The 17,567-nt window shown below is 47.7% G+C and overlaps 1 protein-coding gene and 1 pseudogene across 1 annotated transcript in view; both read left to right on the plus strand.

Moving 5' to 3' along the window:
• The window catches only part of LOC140849096 (inactive serine/threonine-protein kinase TEX14-like), a 43,929-nt pseudogene extending 41,284 nt beyond the window's left edge, over nucleotides 1–2,645 (plus strand).
• A 912-nt stretch (nucleotides 2,646–3,557) lies between these two features.
• The window catches only part of LOC140848620 (inactive serine/threonine-protein kinase TEX14-like), a 53,145-nt gene continuing 39,135 nt past the window's right edge, over nucleotides 3,558–17,567 (plus strand). The window contains exons 1-10 of the mRNA XM_073232886.1: nucleotides 3,558–3,564; nucleotides 3,769–3,865; nucleotides 5,389–5,470; nucleotides 6,331–6,461; nucleotides 7,581–7,694; nucleotides 8,624–8,747; nucleotides 9,847–10,025; nucleotides 14,559–14,710; nucleotides 14,953–15,143; nucleotides 15,562–15,712. Coding sequence (XP_073088987.1) covers nucleotides 3,558–3,564; nucleotides 3,769–3,865; nucleotides 5,389–5,470; nucleotides 6,331–6,461; nucleotides 7,581–7,694; nucleotides 8,624–8,747; nucleotides 9,847–10,025; nucleotides 14,559–14,710; nucleotides 14,953–15,143; nucleotides 15,562–15,712 — 1,228 coding nt within the window. The remainder of the gene's footprint in view (nucleotides 3,565–3,768; nucleotides 3,866–5,388; nucleotides 5,471–6,330; nucleotides 6,462–7,580; nucleotides 7,695–8,623; nucleotides 8,748–9,846; nucleotides 10,026–14,558; nucleotides 14,711–14,952; nucleotides 15,144–15,561; nucleotides 15,713–17,567) is intronic.

Genomic DNA, 17,567 nt, shown 5'->3' on the forward strand with positions numbered 1-17,567 from the left:
GTTATGGTTCCCACAGTGCAATGTGCTGGACTGTTTATCTGAGCCAGCATTAGCAGAGGGCTCATAGTGAGATATTCCAGTGATTTCCAGATGCCCTGGTGCAGGCCAGCCTCTTTGGCAGCACCTGAGGCACTTGTAAAAAGTATATATTCCTGGGCCCCGTGCTTGCAGATTCTGATTCAGTCTGGTGTATAGTCTGAGAATCTATATTTTTGGCGAGTATACCAGTGGCTCATTAAGTGAATTATGATACTTACATTGGAATTCTATGACGTGATTAACTGAGGTGGCTTATATGTTTATCACGTGGAAATTTCTCCCAGATACACTGTGAAGTGAAAAAATTTAGATGCAGAACAGTTTATATAGCGTATTCTTATTGCTACTTGTGTATGCACAGAGCATTTCTGGAAGGATACAAAAACTTACAAGAGTACATGCCTCTGGGCAAGAAGACTCTGAAGTTGGGAGTCTTCTCTTTTCCTTCTTCATTTTATTTCTTCTCTTTCCCCTTCTTCTGCCACTTGTGTTTCTTTTTCAATTAAAGAGGACAAGCTCTCCAGGTGATCCTGATTTACAACCGGGTTAGGAAACCATGGTTACATATCGTACCTCACTGTATCCTGGACGCAACAAAGCCATCATTTCACATCTCAGATTGTTTATGAGCTTTGGTTAAATTCTTCTGAGTTGTAGATTCTTGACCAAATTGCTGATGCCAAGGTTTTGTGGGCCTCAGCCATAGGGTTTGGGAGAGCAAGACATTCTCACATGACCCATCTTCAGCAGCCTGACTCGGAGACACTAAGACACGGGTAAATTGTGTCAGGGCAGCCAGTATCAAGGGGGCAGTGAGGGAAAGAACACCCGATTTGGAACCAGACCTCTGTCTGGGTATGAGTCTCAGATTTGCCCTTTTGATTCATCATCTATAAATTGGGAAATGATACCACCTTGAAGACCAGGGGCCCCACAAATGGTGGTATTAGAATCCTCATCACTGAAGGTCACTTTCTGGAAAGGGAGTGTGTGTCACCCACTGGCTCGCCCTCCCCATGCTGTGGGCACTCATTCCACCACCCCTTCCAGCCGCTGCTTTGATGGGAGCACCCCTGTCCATGCAGCAGCCTTTTCAGGCAATCAGTGGATCCTCAGCAAACTGCTGGATGCAGGGGGTGACCTTCGACTCCACGACGAGAAGGGTCAAAACCCACAGATCTGGGCTCTGTCAGGAGGGAAAGAGCGCAGCACTGCGGTAAGGACCCCCACCCCCCACCCCCCGCGGCTATGGCCCTGCATGTAGGGTGCTAAGCTGGAACTCAGGAACCCCGGGGCCAGTGGCCAGCTCCAGGGATGGCACAGGGCTTGCCGTGGCCTTGCCATTTTGCCATTGGGAGTGGACATGCAGCACTGGGTTGCAGCAAGTTAACCAGTGGTAAAACCTCAGGCAATTCTAGTGAAACTTTCTGGTCATTCATTCAATGGGGAGGAAGAACATTTACAATTTTGCCCAACCCTTAATTAGCACTTAATGCATGCACGTCAGATGTTCTGAATTAAATTGTTAAATGTTAACTAATTTAATCTTCATGGCAACCTTCTCAGGAAGGGACTGTTATTATCCCCCATTTTTACAGATGGGGAAACCGAAGCCCACTGACATTAACTTGCTGAGGTCACACACTGACTACCAAGTGTGATGTATTCTAATGAGGACTAAAAAGCATAACAAATGTGAAGCCCAACGACATGCACAGTCCTGGGCACCTGGAAGGAAGGGGGAGGTGGGCAGAGTCCTCTCTTTCCTCCCTCTGGTTCTCCTGTTCATTAGCTGTTGGGCCTTGGACAAGTGATTTCACTTCTTCAGCCCTAGTTTCCTTATCTGTTGAAGGAGGGAGTTGGAGAAAATTATTGTCAAAACATCTCCCTCATAACATTTCATACCTTTACAAAATCACTTGGGCCCTTCTCTTTCCAGAGATTTCCCTCCCTGTGGCTTCGAGTCCTCAGACCCTTCCAATGCCAGTGAAGGCCAGGTAGCCCCTAGCTGCACCAGCACTGAGCATCTCTGGTGTGTTGCAGATGGTGGAGTTCATGTAGCGCTGCACCTCCCACATGCAGGCCATCATCCAGGGTTTCTCCTGTGACCTCCTGAAGAAGATTGACTCCCCTTGGCAGCTCATCTGCCGCCTGCCCCGGTTTGGGGGCCTTGTGCAGGGGTGAGTGCTGCCTTGAGCAGAGTGGGATGTTCTGCATCACCCCAGCCTTCCTCATCGGAATGTGGGCCACCTTGGTCCTCCTCCATGTCCATCCCCTCCAGCAGCTGGCCCACCTAAATTGGTAGGTATGAAGGAGAGGATGTGGCCACAGAGGAGCCTTCAGCTGTCTCCGCCCTGCCCTAGGAACATCGGAGGGAAATGAGTTCTAGGCTCCAGGGAGAACCATCCCAGGGTCAGCAGAGAAGGAACTTTTCAGGTATGAGGAGCCCAGGGAGCAGCTAGCTGGCTCTTGTCATCTCCTGAACCATGGAAAGAGTGTTTCTTTATTACTAAGGTTGCAAAAACCACAAATGCTTAATTTACTGTTCCTCTGGCTATTTTAAGCTGTGTAAGAGACTTGTTGCTAGCAGGGTGGGCACTCCACCAGCCCCATCATAGCTACAGGAGGTGGGCCCAAGCTCAGGGACAGTTCTTTTAAATTTGGGGACTTTTTTGACTTAGGGTGTGTATGTGGATGATCCTTCCTATTTTTATTTTCTCTGATGACATCTTTCCATAATCAGGGTTGCTAGACTTGTCGTGCTCTCACAGGGCTGTCCTTCCGTGCATGTCGAATCCTGGTTTTCATTGGATGACCTGGATGCCACCAGGGCAGGAGGAGTTCATGATTCCTCCCTTCAAGTACTTGTTACTCTGAACTGCTCTCCAGGCTGCCACTCTTGCATGTCTTGGTTCTTTACTCAGCATCCAGAATGACCTTTGACCTTTTAAAAATGGAAATTAGCTTGTGCCCCTCTGCTAAAAACCCTTTAGGGCATTCTCCATGGCTGTCAGGATCACCTCCCAAGTACTTCACCTGGCCTTGGAGGCCTGCTTGGTCCAGCTCCTCCCACCTCTCTCACCTCCTCACCTGCTGCTGCTCCTCCCCTTGTATGAAGTTGGGAGACTTGTTGCAGTTTGTAGTTATTTTATTTATATACTTTGTTTTTCTGACTAGACAGTGAACGCCAAGAGGGCGGGGCCTGTGTCTGTCTTGCTCATCGGCAGCCCTTCACTGCCTGATGTGTGGTAGGGCTGAGTACGAGGCCTGGGGATATGTGGGCCAGCCTGAGAGGGAAACCCAAGTTTAAGTGTTGATAAACTTAAAGATTTCAATGACTAGTCTAGACATACCATCTCTTTTCTAATGAGATGAAACATTATTCTTGTTAGGTGGTTGGACCATACAATGCTTAATAGAAAGTAGGATGGAAGTGCATCCCCCCACTCCCTTTGTAATGTAAGGAAACCATATGAATCCTTGAAATAAGAATTGTCCTCAGACCTGTGAGTGGTGCCATGTCAGGTAAGATTCCTCACAGGTGTGTTTACACAGAGCTCAGTTTGGGGAAAGAAAACAAAAGCACCTAATTGAGAAGAACAGATGGTTCTGTGGTTGCAGATAACTGGAGTCAGTTTTTTCTCCCTCCACCCAGCTGAGTTTAGTTACATCTGTTCATGAAGAGTGGGTATGTGGGGCCTGAGAAATGTAGGTTGGTCTGACTTGCAGGTGTCTTCCATGTCCCTGTTAGAGAACAGCCAGCTCCTTTGTTTAAGCAGAACCCCTACCCACCAAAGAGCCACCACACCACCAAAGAGGCCCCCAGGTGGGAAGGGGGACCTGTCAGTGATACCCTTCTGTTCCCTTGCTGCTGGGGAGTCCCACCCCCACTGTCAGCTCCAAATCTGCTCCCCTGGGCAGGAAATGGTCCCCTGTCTCCCGGATCTTGGAGGCCTAAGCATATAGGCTGTGTTTCTGGAGGAGATGGAGGATATAGTGTAAGAAAGGAGCCTGTCCACTGGATTATGGCGACCAGATAGCTTATCCTCCATACTGGGTGGTTTGGAGAGAGAAAGGGATGCTATCACTAATGATGCCAGAGTACCAGGTGTAAATTGGGGTGTCCTAGTTTCCCTCAGTCCAGACTGTGGAGTCTTCACTTAAATACCACAGTGACTTAAAGTGGGGAAGGAACACCTGGCCATAATGGGTTGCAGAGGCAGGAGAGCCTAAAAGTACTTCCGAAAGCAGAAGTAAAGCATTCAGATCTGTTCATGAAGAGTAGGTACGTGGGGCCTCACAGACCAGATGTGGGGTGGGGCTGAGTATACATGTCACCCTCAGCTCCTTTGCCATTTGCCAAGGAAGGGAAAGTGGCTCCACCATAGCAAAATGTCTTTTTTCCTTCAGTCTGAGCCAAAACCACTCAGTCAGCCAGCATTAACTGAGCAGCTGCTGCATGCATGGCACCATGTCAGGCCTGGGAGCCAAAGAAATATAAGCCCCTCCTTTCAAATCACCTCCAGTTAATGGGGGCTCTGGTGTGCAAGTGGTGGTTTGAGTGTGTATGTGGGAAACACAGTGGCTGGAAGGTCAATATCAGGGCCCGGTCCCTGCTGCAGCCCTGTGACCCACAGCCAGTAGATTTCCTCTCTCTGGACTCCATTTTTCCCATCTATAAAATTTGGAAGTTACACAAGATCTGTTTTATGTGTCTTTCCGACTTTGATCATCTGAGTCCACACTCCCACCAAACTTAGCAGCTTTAAGCAACAATAAATATTTGTGTCAAACAGTTTCAGTGGATCAGGACTCAGGAACTGGCTTTGCTGGGTGATTCTGGCTCAATTTTTCATGAAGTTGCAGTCAAGATGTTGGGGTTGCAGTTATCTGAAGGCTTGACTAGGCCTGGAAGATCCAGTTGCAAGGTGGCATACTCACAAGGCTGGCAGATTGGTGCTGGCTGCTGGGCTTTTCCATAGGGCTGCTGGAATATCCTCACAGCATGGCAGCTGGCTTCCTCCAGACCATGTGATCCAAGAGGGATCTAGGCAGAAGCCCTAGCCTTGGAAATCAAACATGCTGTCATTTCTGCAGTGTCCTGTTGGGTTAACAGATCAGCCCTCTCTGACCTGTTAGGGGCTTCACAAGGGCATGAATACCACTCATGGAGGTGGGGATCACAGGGTCCCTCTCAGAGGCTGGCTATTGTGTCATCTCTCATTCCATGATGAAAAATCAAGTAGTAAAGACAAAACTACTACACATTCTGACAGCTTGGTTCAGCATTGTTCTTCTGGGTATGGGTGGTTAATTCTTACCTTTTTTTCTTCTTTTAAATACTTTTAGAAACCCTAATGGCTCTCCTAACCGACTGCTTAAAGCTGGAGTCATTTCTACCCAAAATATCTACAGCTTTGGCTTTGGGAAGGTAAGAGGTTGCCCCTGACAGCCAGCATTTGCCGGACTAATTGAAGTATCACCTGCCCACGGCTCTGGCCCCATCTCCCATGACTTTGTCCAATTCTTCCTTCCCTATCTTCTCCAAAGTATTAATTTTTTTTCTTTACCAATTTACTCCTTTTTTTTTAGTGTTCCTCTCCTTATTAAAATGGTGAAAATCCTGGAGAGTTCCCCTGTACAACCTTGGGCTATATTTGGGGAGTTTAGAGAATGATCGTTTAATTCCCATCAAGGGCCCCAGACATGTTCCCTCTGAAGAGAAGTGGACAGCTGCGCTGACCACGTGGGTCCTACTTGTGGCTGACCTTGCCCTCCACAAGTTGATGAGCATTGTTGGAATGCCATGAAGGAATTGAGATTTTTAAACTGAGAAATGTTCTGAGAGAAAATAGCCCCTTTGGGGTTCTTGATTCCATCCATTACAGAAAACTGTTGGGAAACCTTGCTGAGTGGCTGCGTGATGTTTGCCAGCAGCTCAGCCCCCACCCCTGTGTCTCTTGGTTGTGCAGAGGCAGGCCGGTGGGGGCCGGGGCAAAGGGAATATGGGTTTTGGCTGCACAGAAGCAACCCAGCCCAGTGCTTCAGGCAAGCATCTGACCTCCTTCTGTGAGCCCTGGTTTCCTGACTAGTAAAAGGGTAAGAATATTACAACCTTGCAGGTTTCTAGGAAGGTTAAAGATAATATAACGAATAATGTCCACTGTATAGCGGTATCCAGCAGGTTAGTAAACAGCAGCTGTCATTATTTGTAGCTGGCCGATAAGATTGAGGAGATATTTTACTTTGCCTCTTTTCTGCCCACAATTTGAAGCTCTGCTTTGCTTTCAGTTTTATCTCACAGGGGGTACACAGCTGGCTTATCTAGGATGTCTTCCAGTAATTGGAGAGAAGGAAGTGATTCAAGCTGATGATGAACCTACCTTCTCTTTCTTCAGTGGCCCTTACACGGTCATGACCAAGTAAGCAGAGGCTGGCCAGTGGGAGGTCTGATTTAGTGCCATGGAACGAATGGGCTTCACGTGACTTCCTTACATGTGGAGGGTTTCTACCTAAACACAAGGAAACACTGAAGAATGTATGTCTAAATGAAGATTTCTCCACCTGGACAACTTTGACATTTTTGGCTGGATATCCTAGTGGGAGTTGGGGGGAGCCGTCGTGTACCCTGTAGGATGTTTAGGAGCGTCCCTGGTCTCTCCTCATTAGATGCCAGTGGCAGCCCCCCAGTGCCCCCACTCCCACCCACCACAACTGTGATTGTGACAACCAGAATGTTTCCACATATGCCAATGGTCCTTCTCTGAGGACGACTTCTTGACAAGATGACTCCTGACAGTGGATAGAGGCAGCTTAGTGGTGATTGCCTGTGATCCCTGTAGAGCAAAGGGTACTGAGGGCCCTGTAGGAGTGGAGCAGGCATCCGGGCAGTTCTCAGCAGCCAGCCACAGCAGAGGCAGCAGTGACTGCATATGGCTATGACAGATGTCCCTACAGTGTTCTCAGTCCCCAGAGACCTGGCCCCTGTGGGGTCACAGCAGTTGTCCTGGCCAAGGTCGCTTGGCCTCCTTGAACCTGGATGCTTCTTCCCTGCTTAGAAGAAACATCTTTCCAAAAAGGCCTCTGCCAGACACTCAGGGTCCCTCCATTTGCAAAAGACAGGTTCCTTGCTTTCCTGCCTGTGCCACAGATCCGTTGTCAGGTCCCCTCTCCCTGTCCCACTGCAAGTCACCAGCCCAAGTCACTGGCCTCTTAACTGGCCCTCCATTCTCCAGACCACCCCTTCCTGCTGTTCCCCACACTGCTGATACAGTTGTCCCTCTAAAATACAAACCCAACAGAGCCACTCCCTCCCTGAAATGCTTCAGTGAAATCCTTCAGTGACTTCCTTCCACCTATGCTAAGTTGCCCAGGATGCATTAGGACCTGGGGTGAGGGGGAGGGAGGACTCAAAGTGTCCCATGTGGCTGTGTAACACTCGATGCTGTGTAAACACCACTTCTGTGCCTCTGGCTGGGAGAGGTCCGTATCTCAGAAGTAGCTGCTCACCCCCATCTGCTTGAACTCTCCTGCCCTTATAGCCTGGTGTGGAATGGGAACAGGGTCACAGTGAAGGGGCTGAACCTCCCCACCCACTCGCACTGCAGCAGGCTGCGGCTCGCCGACTTACTAATTGCTGAGCAGGAGCACAGCAGGTGAGAAGGAAGCTCAAGGACCTGGGCATGTTGCAGTCCTGGTTCAGGCTGTGCTGTCTTCTGGGGTGTGGAGATCAGGTTCTCTCAGCCTCAGGATTTCCTGACTGTTGAAATCCATGGATTTCCAAGGGCTACTGCAAGAGAGAAAAAGGAGTTAATTAATAGATTGAGGGGTGGGGATGATGGTGGCAAGGAGCTCAGTGCAGTCAGCTGATTGACTTCCCATAACCCATTCACATAGCATGGCCGTGCATGAGACTCACAGGTCTGTGGAGCCGTGTCTCTGCCACTGAGGGCATGCCCATGTCTCAGTACCTTAGGTTTCCTGTGGCTCCAGGGATAGTCGGTCAGCTCATGCTGAGGCAGGAGCTTCATGATTTCACAGCGGGGCTGCTGAGGCCTTGGAGTGGACCCAGGTTCCTGAGGAGGCCACTCAGCTCCTGCAGGAGGTGTATCAGGGGCCAGACCCTTCCTTTGGGGGAAGTCAGTCTAAAGGGGCCCCAGGAGGCTGGAAGGACTTAAGACACAGTGTGAACTTGAACATGAGACCGCGGGGGTGTGTGGTCTAGGGAAGTGTCTGACACCTCCCTGTCCTTGGTTTCCTCATTTCCAAAACGAGTAGTTGATATCTTTCTTACAGGTGGTTGTTGGGATGGAGATGGTCAGTGTAAAGTGTCTTGATCAGTAGCTCTTAGTGACATTGGCACTGATGACTCTAAGCCCTCAGGGTCTGATCAGTGAGAAGCCATAGATTCACCCACAGGTACCCCTGCCCCTCAACACCAACCACCCATCCGGTCTTCTTAGAAAAACACGTGCAAATGGTATTTGTTTAGAATGTGTTCAAGGGGCCTAGGAGAAAGGAAAGTGCCCATTTTTTCATCATGTCCTCCTTGCCTGGGCTGTACCGACCACCTTTTCTTCTGTAGCAAGCTGCGGCACCCCCACCTGCTGCAGCTGATGGCTGTGTGCCTGTCTCAGGAGCTGGAGAAGACCCACCTGGTGTATGAGCGTGTTGCTGTTGGCACACTGTTTGGTGTCCTCCATGAACGGGTAAATGGTGGTTCCACAGATTTGCTTTTGCTGCCCTGTCCTCCCCTCTTCCCCTGCCCCAGCCACAGAGTTCACACTTTGGCAAATGGAAGATAAGTCTCTGAACTCTTCACTTGTGAACTTTATAAGGCTGATAAGCACCTGATTGGAACGAGTGTGATTTTATTATTGTCTGTCCTGCTTTGTTAGACATTGAAGAGCTCAGCAGACCCAGAAAACACATCTACCTCGCTAATCAGACAGCTGGCTTTATTTTCCTACATTTCCACCTGTGCTTTTACAGGCTGTTCTTGGAGAGAAGTTTGTTTACTTACAGGCCTTTATCAGACCTCTCTCACTTTTCAGTTTCCTCGTGGGGACATCCTCCAGGCCCCACAGACTCGCTGGGACATATGCCTTGGGCTGAGGTGTGGCTTTGGAGAGGTCCTAAAGCATTTTTTTTCTTTCTCCATGACTTTGTTTAAGGCTCATGGTGGGAGTGAGAAGAGACCCTCTGGAAGGGCCCTCCCCCAGAATGACTAGCCATACCTCCTCCGTGAGGACCTCCTAGGAGTGTTCTCTTTTTCCTTCTCTCTCTGCCCTTCCCCTCACCTTTGATGAGGGCATTACCTTAAAATGCCATTTCTCTGGGGAAACATTATGACTTTAAGCGGCTGAGTATGTTCCTGTGAGTGAATTTCTGTCCTCTTAGGATGAACTTTCTTGGTCATCTGACTGGGAAAGGAGCTAGATTGGCCCTGTAATCTTCCACATCCTCCTAACTGCATAGCCTTAGATGGGGTTGCAGGGCAGGTTCATTGTCCGTGGTGGCCGTGGGCCCATCCTGGACGCACAACCAGGCTTTGGGAACTTACTCCCTGTTCTTTGTGGTGTGAGGTAGTTCAGCTGAGGGAAAGGAGCCCGAGCTTGGGACCAGGAGGGCCTGGGTCATTGGGGCCTTGGGCCAGTCACTTACCCTCCGTGAGCTCTAGGTTCCCCTTCTGTAAAATGGGGACACTAGGTAGCTGAGAGGGTCAATTAGAGGACATGGGAACCAGCACAGCGTTGTATAGCGTGGGGCTGGGCCCGTCCTGTTCCTGGCCGTCTGTCTTGCCTGCAGAAGTCCCAGTTCCCCGTGCTGCACATGGAGGTGATAGTGAACCTGCTGCTCCAGATCGCTGATGCCCTGAGGTACCTGCATTCTCGGGGCTTTATCCACCGCTCCCTCAGCTCCTATGCCATCCACGTTGTTTCCACATGGGAAGCAAGGCTGACTAACCTGGAGTACATGATGGAAAGGTGGGCACTGTAAAGAGAATCTGATCTGGGCGGGACTCCTCATGGGTGGGCTGAGCCATCCATCGTTTGGGAAAGAGGTTGCCCACATGCCTTGCCCTGTCAGCCAAGGTGAGAGGGACTCTGGTGAAATTACTTCTGCTCAGGACATTCTCATTTTGATAAACATTTAACAAGAGCCGTTATTAGCTAATGGCTAATGTGTATGTGTAAATGTTCTAACAGTCCACTCCAAAATTTTAAGTGGCTTTTCCCACTTAAATTACCATTAAGTATGTGTATTGGAGGGCGCAGTCACCATTCTGAGCTCCTCCCATTTGTGACTCTGCTGTCTTCCAGGCCTCCGTCCCCTACTGTGTCCTCTGTATTGCCGGCCATTGAGCAAGAGAGGGCATGAGGGGCGCATGGTGTTTAGGGCCAACCTGAAGTGGCTCTGTCGTGGCTTCCTGCCTTGCAGTGGCGGGGCTTACTCAGTTTCTCACTGCAAGGAGGTCAGGAAACGTGCCATAGCTGTGCAGCCAAGAAGGAGAGAGAAGGAGACGGGTGCTGATGAGCCTTACAGTCGGTCCATCACCTCCTACGCCTGAGCCAGACACTGGGCTGGGTGGGCGCGTATTCCTTGTCTTCATGGGGCTCAGTGCAGTAAGGGAGGCAGTGACAAAAATGACACTGTCATTGAAGGATGGTCGGATGGGCTTCATCTCCTGTTAGCAGGGGTCATGGCCCTCCTGGGAGCTGGGGATTGACCTCCATCTGTTGCCCTTAAACGCTGAGAGGCAGAGGAGCTCCCCTGCGCCCCCTTGTGCCGTCCACAGCTCTGAGGCTTTGGCCCAGTGTTGGTTCTGCTCTGCTGGGAAGCTTCAGCCACTGAGCAAGCCCCTTGCTTAGACCTGCCTACCTCTGCTTACCCTCATCACCACCCAGTCTCCGATCACTGAGGCTCAGCAGGCTTCCTACGTATTCCATAATGTACTTTTCTTACTGTGTGAGAAGCTTTGTGATGGCAGAGATTTCTGTTTAATCCATTGCTCTGTCTCAGATGCCTAGAACAGGCCTTCACACAAGTGGGTGCACAGCATGTTTTTCAAATGAGTGAAACAGAAAGACTCACTTCCCAGCCCTCCAGTGCCTCCTGTCCCTCTACCTGGAGAGGGGAGAGCAGGGGCCAGATTGTGCTTAAGCCTGTGGGCCTTCGGAAGAGTTTGAATCCTGTCTGAAGAATGCTGGGGATGCTCTGAAGGGTTTTTTAAGCAGGATGGTATACTGGATAATTTAGTTTTAGGAGGGTCCTCTCACCCCTACATGTGGAGAGGAGGCTGTAAGGTGACGAGAGAGGCAGGAAGCATTTAGGTGTGAGTGCAGCAGCTATCCATGGAGAACTGGTGGAGACGAGGCAGCTATCAAGTTGCTCAGCTTCAGGTTTGGTCCCTTCTGAATCCCAGTTAAAACCTTCAGTGGTTCCCCATTGCTTACAAAGCCCAGGCACTTTGCTGGGTTTGGAAGCCTTCCAAGGCGGGGCTCTGCACAGGACCAACCTCATCTCTTAATACTCCCTTCTGACCATCTGAAGCCACATGCAGTTCATGCCACACCATGGTGCTGCTCCGTGCATCTAGCATACTTGGCACTCACCTGTTTACCCTTTTAAACTCACCTCAGTCACAGTTTCCCTCACACCCCAAGAGGTCCATACTGAAGCCCTTGTTACCGGCACACTGCACATTCCCCTTCTCCGCAGTCAGGTGTGTCTGCTCTGCCAGATGGCGAGCTCCAGGATGGCAGGGACCATGCTTGTTCATCTTCAGCACCCAGCTCAGGGCCCTCCACACAGTAATTGCTCAGTAAATGTTCATTAAGTGAATGGATGAGTCTAGATGAAGGGAAAACTTGAAGCAGTTAAGAACAAGTTGACACTTCAGCTGCATGTTCAGGAGTAGTGGAAGCTGAGGGGTCTGGACATTTTTGTTGCTGGTGACAAGGACTTTTCAGGAAGGCTGTAACAGAACCCAAGCTGTTGGCCAGTGGTGGGATGCTGTCTGTTGTTGATGGGGATAAATAACAGTTTTTCTGTGAATCCTAGAGTTAAAATGGAGCTTTGGAAAGGGCCCAGCCCAACCCTGTCCTTTACTAGATGAGGAAACTGAGGCCCAGAGAGGTGAAGAGATAGTATGTTACCCAGCTGTGGCTAGACCCACGTGGAAGAGGATGTTTTCTGGCTTTGGGGGCAGGATGGATTTGTGGTTGGGGGTAGGAAGAACAGCTAAGAGGCCCCCGGCAGGGCTCGGTGGTGACTAAGGAACCAAAATAGAAGGGAAAGATGTGAGATGCACTGAGGAGCTGGGGTCCACAGATTGGTCAAGTGAGGGGCCAGGAGGTAACTGGGTAGGAAGGTGTGAGTTCCCCTTTGGGCTTGTTGTCCTCAGATGGGAACTTCAGGCAGAAGTGTCAGTCAGCAAGCAATTGTAGTTGCAACAGTGTATGCTGCCTTGACAGCTGTTAGCATGAGTTGATTATCAAAGAATGCAAAATAGCTTTCAATTCCACTTTTGTTTTTGGTAACACTCTCTTTGGACAGGTTGGTTTGTTGAATGTCATTGTCAAGGGTGGAACTCTGTCGCTTGGTGTAAAAATGATACAGCAAGTCTCTCCTGTTCTTCAGCTCCTCCTTGTTGGATTCTTTGGAGCTGGAATTGACCTTGCAGGTGGTATCACATAGCTGTAGCCAAATGTAATTTTGATGGTGTCAGAGCTGAAACCCAGAAAAATAACTGCCCTAGAATGACAACCAGAAAAGAAGCTTTAACAGAGAAGGGTAGAGGGGAAAGTGAAGGGGGGTGAAAGAGAAAGGATATAAATCCTGGTTGTAGGTGACTTGTCCCTTATCAGAGCCTTAGACAAGCCTGAGAGGCCTGAGAAGGGAGGTGATTTCACTTAGAGAATCACCGCGCAACATGAAGAGCCAAGCATGTTAGGGCCTCAGAATGTATCTCTGACAAGAAAACACTCCTTGCTTTTCCTGTGTTATTAATATGATATTGGCATGTGTATCCAGGCTGTTCACGTTACACCAGGCCACACCTGACTATTCAGGAATAGAACTGAAAAGTCAATGCCAGCTTTTCTAACTTCACAGCTTCCTGAACTCACTGCCATCTATCAGAAAGTCTGCTGTAGGAAATATTATTTAGGGAAGTTTGCTCAAATTCTGAGAAGCCCATCCCATCCTCTAAAATCTGTCCTTTGCCAGACCAGAAAAGAATGTCTGACCACTTGGCTTTTTAAAAATTTAATTCTTAATTATTAACCAGCAACCAGATGCTTACCATACCATTTGTATTAATTTCCTACTTAAAACGTAGTACTTTATGGCTCACAGATTGTTTCTACACACATGATCTTATTTGATGTACATGACAGCTGTGGGCAGAAGTGAGCACTGACCTCACCCTGAGGACCGTTGGTGGCCCAGAAGACATTTAATGGACTCTCAGCACCCTGGTTCTCAGGGAGCCTGGTTGGCAAGTTGACTTATTCAAGCCAGTCAGTGAACCTTTGAGGGCTTCACTGAGAGGGCTCATTCACTGGAAGGCAGAGTCAGAAAAGAAGCAATCACAAGTTGTTGGAGGAGTTCCAGAAGGCTCTGATAAGCAGATGGAGCTTGAGGGGGGCCTTGAAAGAGTCTTGTATTCATATTTGCAAAAGTAAGCATTGAGGCTCTGGTGTGAGTTTGGACTTAATGGAGATATAAAAGATGAGGTGCCTACTCTCAAGGAGTGGAGGGGAGACATAATAAACAATAAATGAACAAAAAGTTCAGATAAGTACTCTGAAGCCAACAAAATGGGACTGTTTATTTTATTGAAGTATAGTGAATATACAATATTATATTGGTTTCAAGTATATCACACAGTGGTTCAGCAGTTACACACAGTATGAAATCCTCACCGCCCACTAGTGCAGTTACTATCTGTTAACATAGAAAGATGTTACCTTATCATTGGCTCTAATCTCCATGCTGCACTACTATCCCCGTGACCAACTTGCATTATGACTGAGATTTTTGTGCTTCTTTATCCGCCTTACCTTTCCACCCACAAAATGTGACTACTTTAGAGTAGGTGTTTGGGGAAGGCCTCTCTGAGAAGATTTTCGAACTAATGCCTCTGTTACCAGAAGCAGCCAGTTGCACCAGGATCTATAGGCAGAGTAGGCCATGCAGATGATGGTGCCAGTACAAAGACCTGAAGTGGTGAGGTGCTTGGAGAAACTGAGAGGGGGCCCCTGTGCCTTGAGTGGAGTGAGCAAGCACGAGGAATCAATGAGGTGGGAGGGTGGTAAGGGCACACTCAGGTAGGAACAGTAAGGAATTGCAAGTGTTGGAATGGCCAGCAGCGAGAGTTAGCTCAGGATCTAGCTGGGTTTGTAGAAGCTCAAGGAGGTTGCCAGTCTTCACAGGCAAATGTTTCACAAATATACTGTGCGCTGATCATAATGATCCTTGAAGACATGAGCCCTACCTTGTGTTTCCTTCTGTAGCCAGGACAGACGTGGACACAGGGACCTGACTTGCATACCTCTTCCGGCCCAGCTATACAACTGGGCGGCCCCAGAGGTGATCTTACAAAAGGCAGCCACAGTGAAGTCAGATGTCTACAGCTTTTCAGTGATCATACAGGAGACTCTAACAGGTAGATTGAAGAGCATATTGACCGTGACCATGTGTACACGATTCTGACACTACTTTTTCCTGTCTCTGTAGCAAGGATTTCCCTGGTAATTGGGTAAAGTGGCTTCTGCTTTGTGATTGGAATTTCATGTAGTTTTTCTACAGAGAAAATAGTAGTTGGAGGGGTTAAGTGACTTGACTAAGGTTATCCAATTTCATTTGATTTCTTAATGTTACTCCTTCTTACAACTTTTTCCTTAACAGACAACATACCCTGGAATGGCTTAGTTGGCTCAGTTATCAAAGAAGCCATTGTTTTGGGAAATTATTTAGAAGCTGACAGCAGGCTTCCAAAACCTTATTATGATATTGTTAAGTCAGGCATCCAGGTCAAACAGAAAGATCGAACTATGAACCTTCAAAATATCCAGTATATTCTGAAGAATGACTTAAAGGTAAGCTCTAAAGCTGTTAGGGGTTCATTTCTGCTTATTCATCTCAGGGAAGTAGGAAATTACACACCAAGAAGAAGTTAGAGGCCAAGTTGTAAGAAGTTTTGGAAATCCTCATTTCATTACACCCTTTCACGTTCCGGAGAAAAGCCTACTGACTGCTGAACTTGGTGAAGGCAGCAGGGCATTAGTGAGGAAAGCTGGGAGGGGCGCTCTATAGGCACATAGTGCGGTGCAATGAATCGCAATTGTTACTTCTTTTGAAATGTTGATAATAACAATGAATTGGCTAATGAGGACTAGAGTCAGTCTACTTACAGAAGTAAGAGGGAATTCATTTGAAATCTAGATTTGTTTCAGAAACACCAGTGACATTCAGATGACTGCAAGTATGTCCTTGACAGTATTTCCCTTGTTACAGGATTTTATTGGAAGTCGGAGAACTCAGCCAACTGAGATCTCCAGGGTGCAGAGATGTGAACTCCATCCTGATGTCAGTGTCTATCAAGGACTGACTTCAGATCATCCAAAAGAGCCCCCTGACTTGCTATTAAAAGAACTGAAGGAAACAGGTATGGCCTTAACCCACAGGTTAAGCATTATTTGACATGAATATGCTCTGAGAGTCACAAGCTGCAACTAATCACCTCCTCTGAACTGACACTTAAACTGGGAAAAGAGGATGCCTTAGGGGAAAACCAAGATCACTAAAATTATTAAGTTTAACTTTTGGGGCTCTATATACACGTTGGTTGGATCCAGAAGTAAGCAGTAACAACCAGTTTATTGCTAGCATGATTACCCTTAGGAATTTATCTAATTTTTTCACAAAAATGATGATTTTCAAAACTTAAAAACTATTTCTAAGTCTGGGGAGAAGAAATCCCAGGGCAAAATACCTCTAAAACCTAAATCAGTCAAAGGGAAGAATAAGGTTTAAAATCCATTTATTGCTTACAAACTGCAGTCTGGACAGAGCCTTCTCTCTCTGCTACTCTGTCTGAAGCAAACAAGGACCTCCCCCTAACCTCTGAGGTTCAGATAAGCCCTTGGTTGCCCAGGTAATTACCCATTGATATGGAGATGACTTCTCTCCACCCCTGAGGTTAGGCAAATGCAGTAAAGCCAGGTGAGATACTCTGGAAATATTACAATTTTACTCACACTGTTATGTGCTCATTATAGGAAATTTAACAAAATACAAAGAAGAAAATTACCATTTTAATTCTGCCACTCAGAAATAATTTGTTGATATTTTGGTGTTTCCTTCCAGCGTTTTCCTATATAGCCTTACGGCTTTTTAATACATTTATAGCAACCTTAGGATTCAGAGCTGGAAAGGACGTTGCAATCATCTGGCTTAATATTCTCATACTCTGGATGAGAAAACTAAGGTTCAGAGAGATTGTGGCTTGCTCAGGATTCCAGAGCTTGCTTCAGAGTAAGGAGCCAGGCCAAGTGACCATTTTCTCTGATTCTCTTTGGACAGGGCTGGAGGCCTCCAGAATAAGCTCTCACTACTTTGGCCTCTCCTTCCCATTCTCCTGATGCTGTATGCCATCAGCCTGGAGTGATGGGTGGTTAGTCCTGGTGGTGTTTTTTGAGGTAGTATTCTTCCCATGATGCAGTGGCTTCTTAGGCAGTGTCTCTTACTTTCGTCAGGTACTCACCAAGAATATAACTTTAACTGACATGAATATTCGAACTCGTATTTGTGTAAAGAGAGCTATGAATTTAGTCCTTAGATTCAGGGGCCTGTAATTCACATGTCTTGACAGTTATATATGTTTTGAACTTGAACTTAGAATGTTTCCCCCAAGATTTTGTTGCCAGGCAGTTGTGTCAGGGGAGGTCTCTCTGTGTGCACCAGGTGAAACATCAACCTGGACGAGGGAGGGTTCTTGACTCTGAATGAGTAATTCTCCAGCAAGTCGGAAGAGTGTAGGTAAGGAAGGAATTAATTAAAGCAAGAGGAGAAATGAATGGCAGTGGCTTGCAGGCAGCTGAGAGCAGGAAAATGCAGAGGCAGGTAGAGGAAGCTCACTGCATAGGGTCACCCAGGCTATGGGAATTTGCAGGGCCAGATCAGAGCTCTCAGCAGCCCCTCCCTACTTATCAGGGGTAAATTGGAGACTTGGAAACAGAATGAAATAGCAAAAAGATAAAACACAATAAATCAGGCAGTGAGAAAGCTTTATTTAAAGGTACACACTTACAGAAAAAAAATGAGGCTCTCCTCAGAGAGGAAGCACACTGAAAGGCTGGGGGTTCTGTCTTTTAAAGATTTTTCAGGAATGTGCCAAAGGGCTAGGGGGTATAGACTTGTAAAGTGGTCTCAAATGCTTATCTCCAGCGAGAGACATTATTTTCTATTATCAGTCCTCTAGGTAATTCTGCAAAATTAACTTACTACAAGAAATGGGTCAG

The sequence above is a fragment of the Manis javanica genome, chromosome 4 (assembly GCF_040802235.1).
Source record: "Manis javanica isolate MJ-LG chromosome 4, MJ_LKY, whole genome shotgun sequence".
Lineage (NCBI taxonomy): Eukaryota > Metazoa > Chordata > Mammalia > Pholidota > Manidae > Manis > Manis javanica.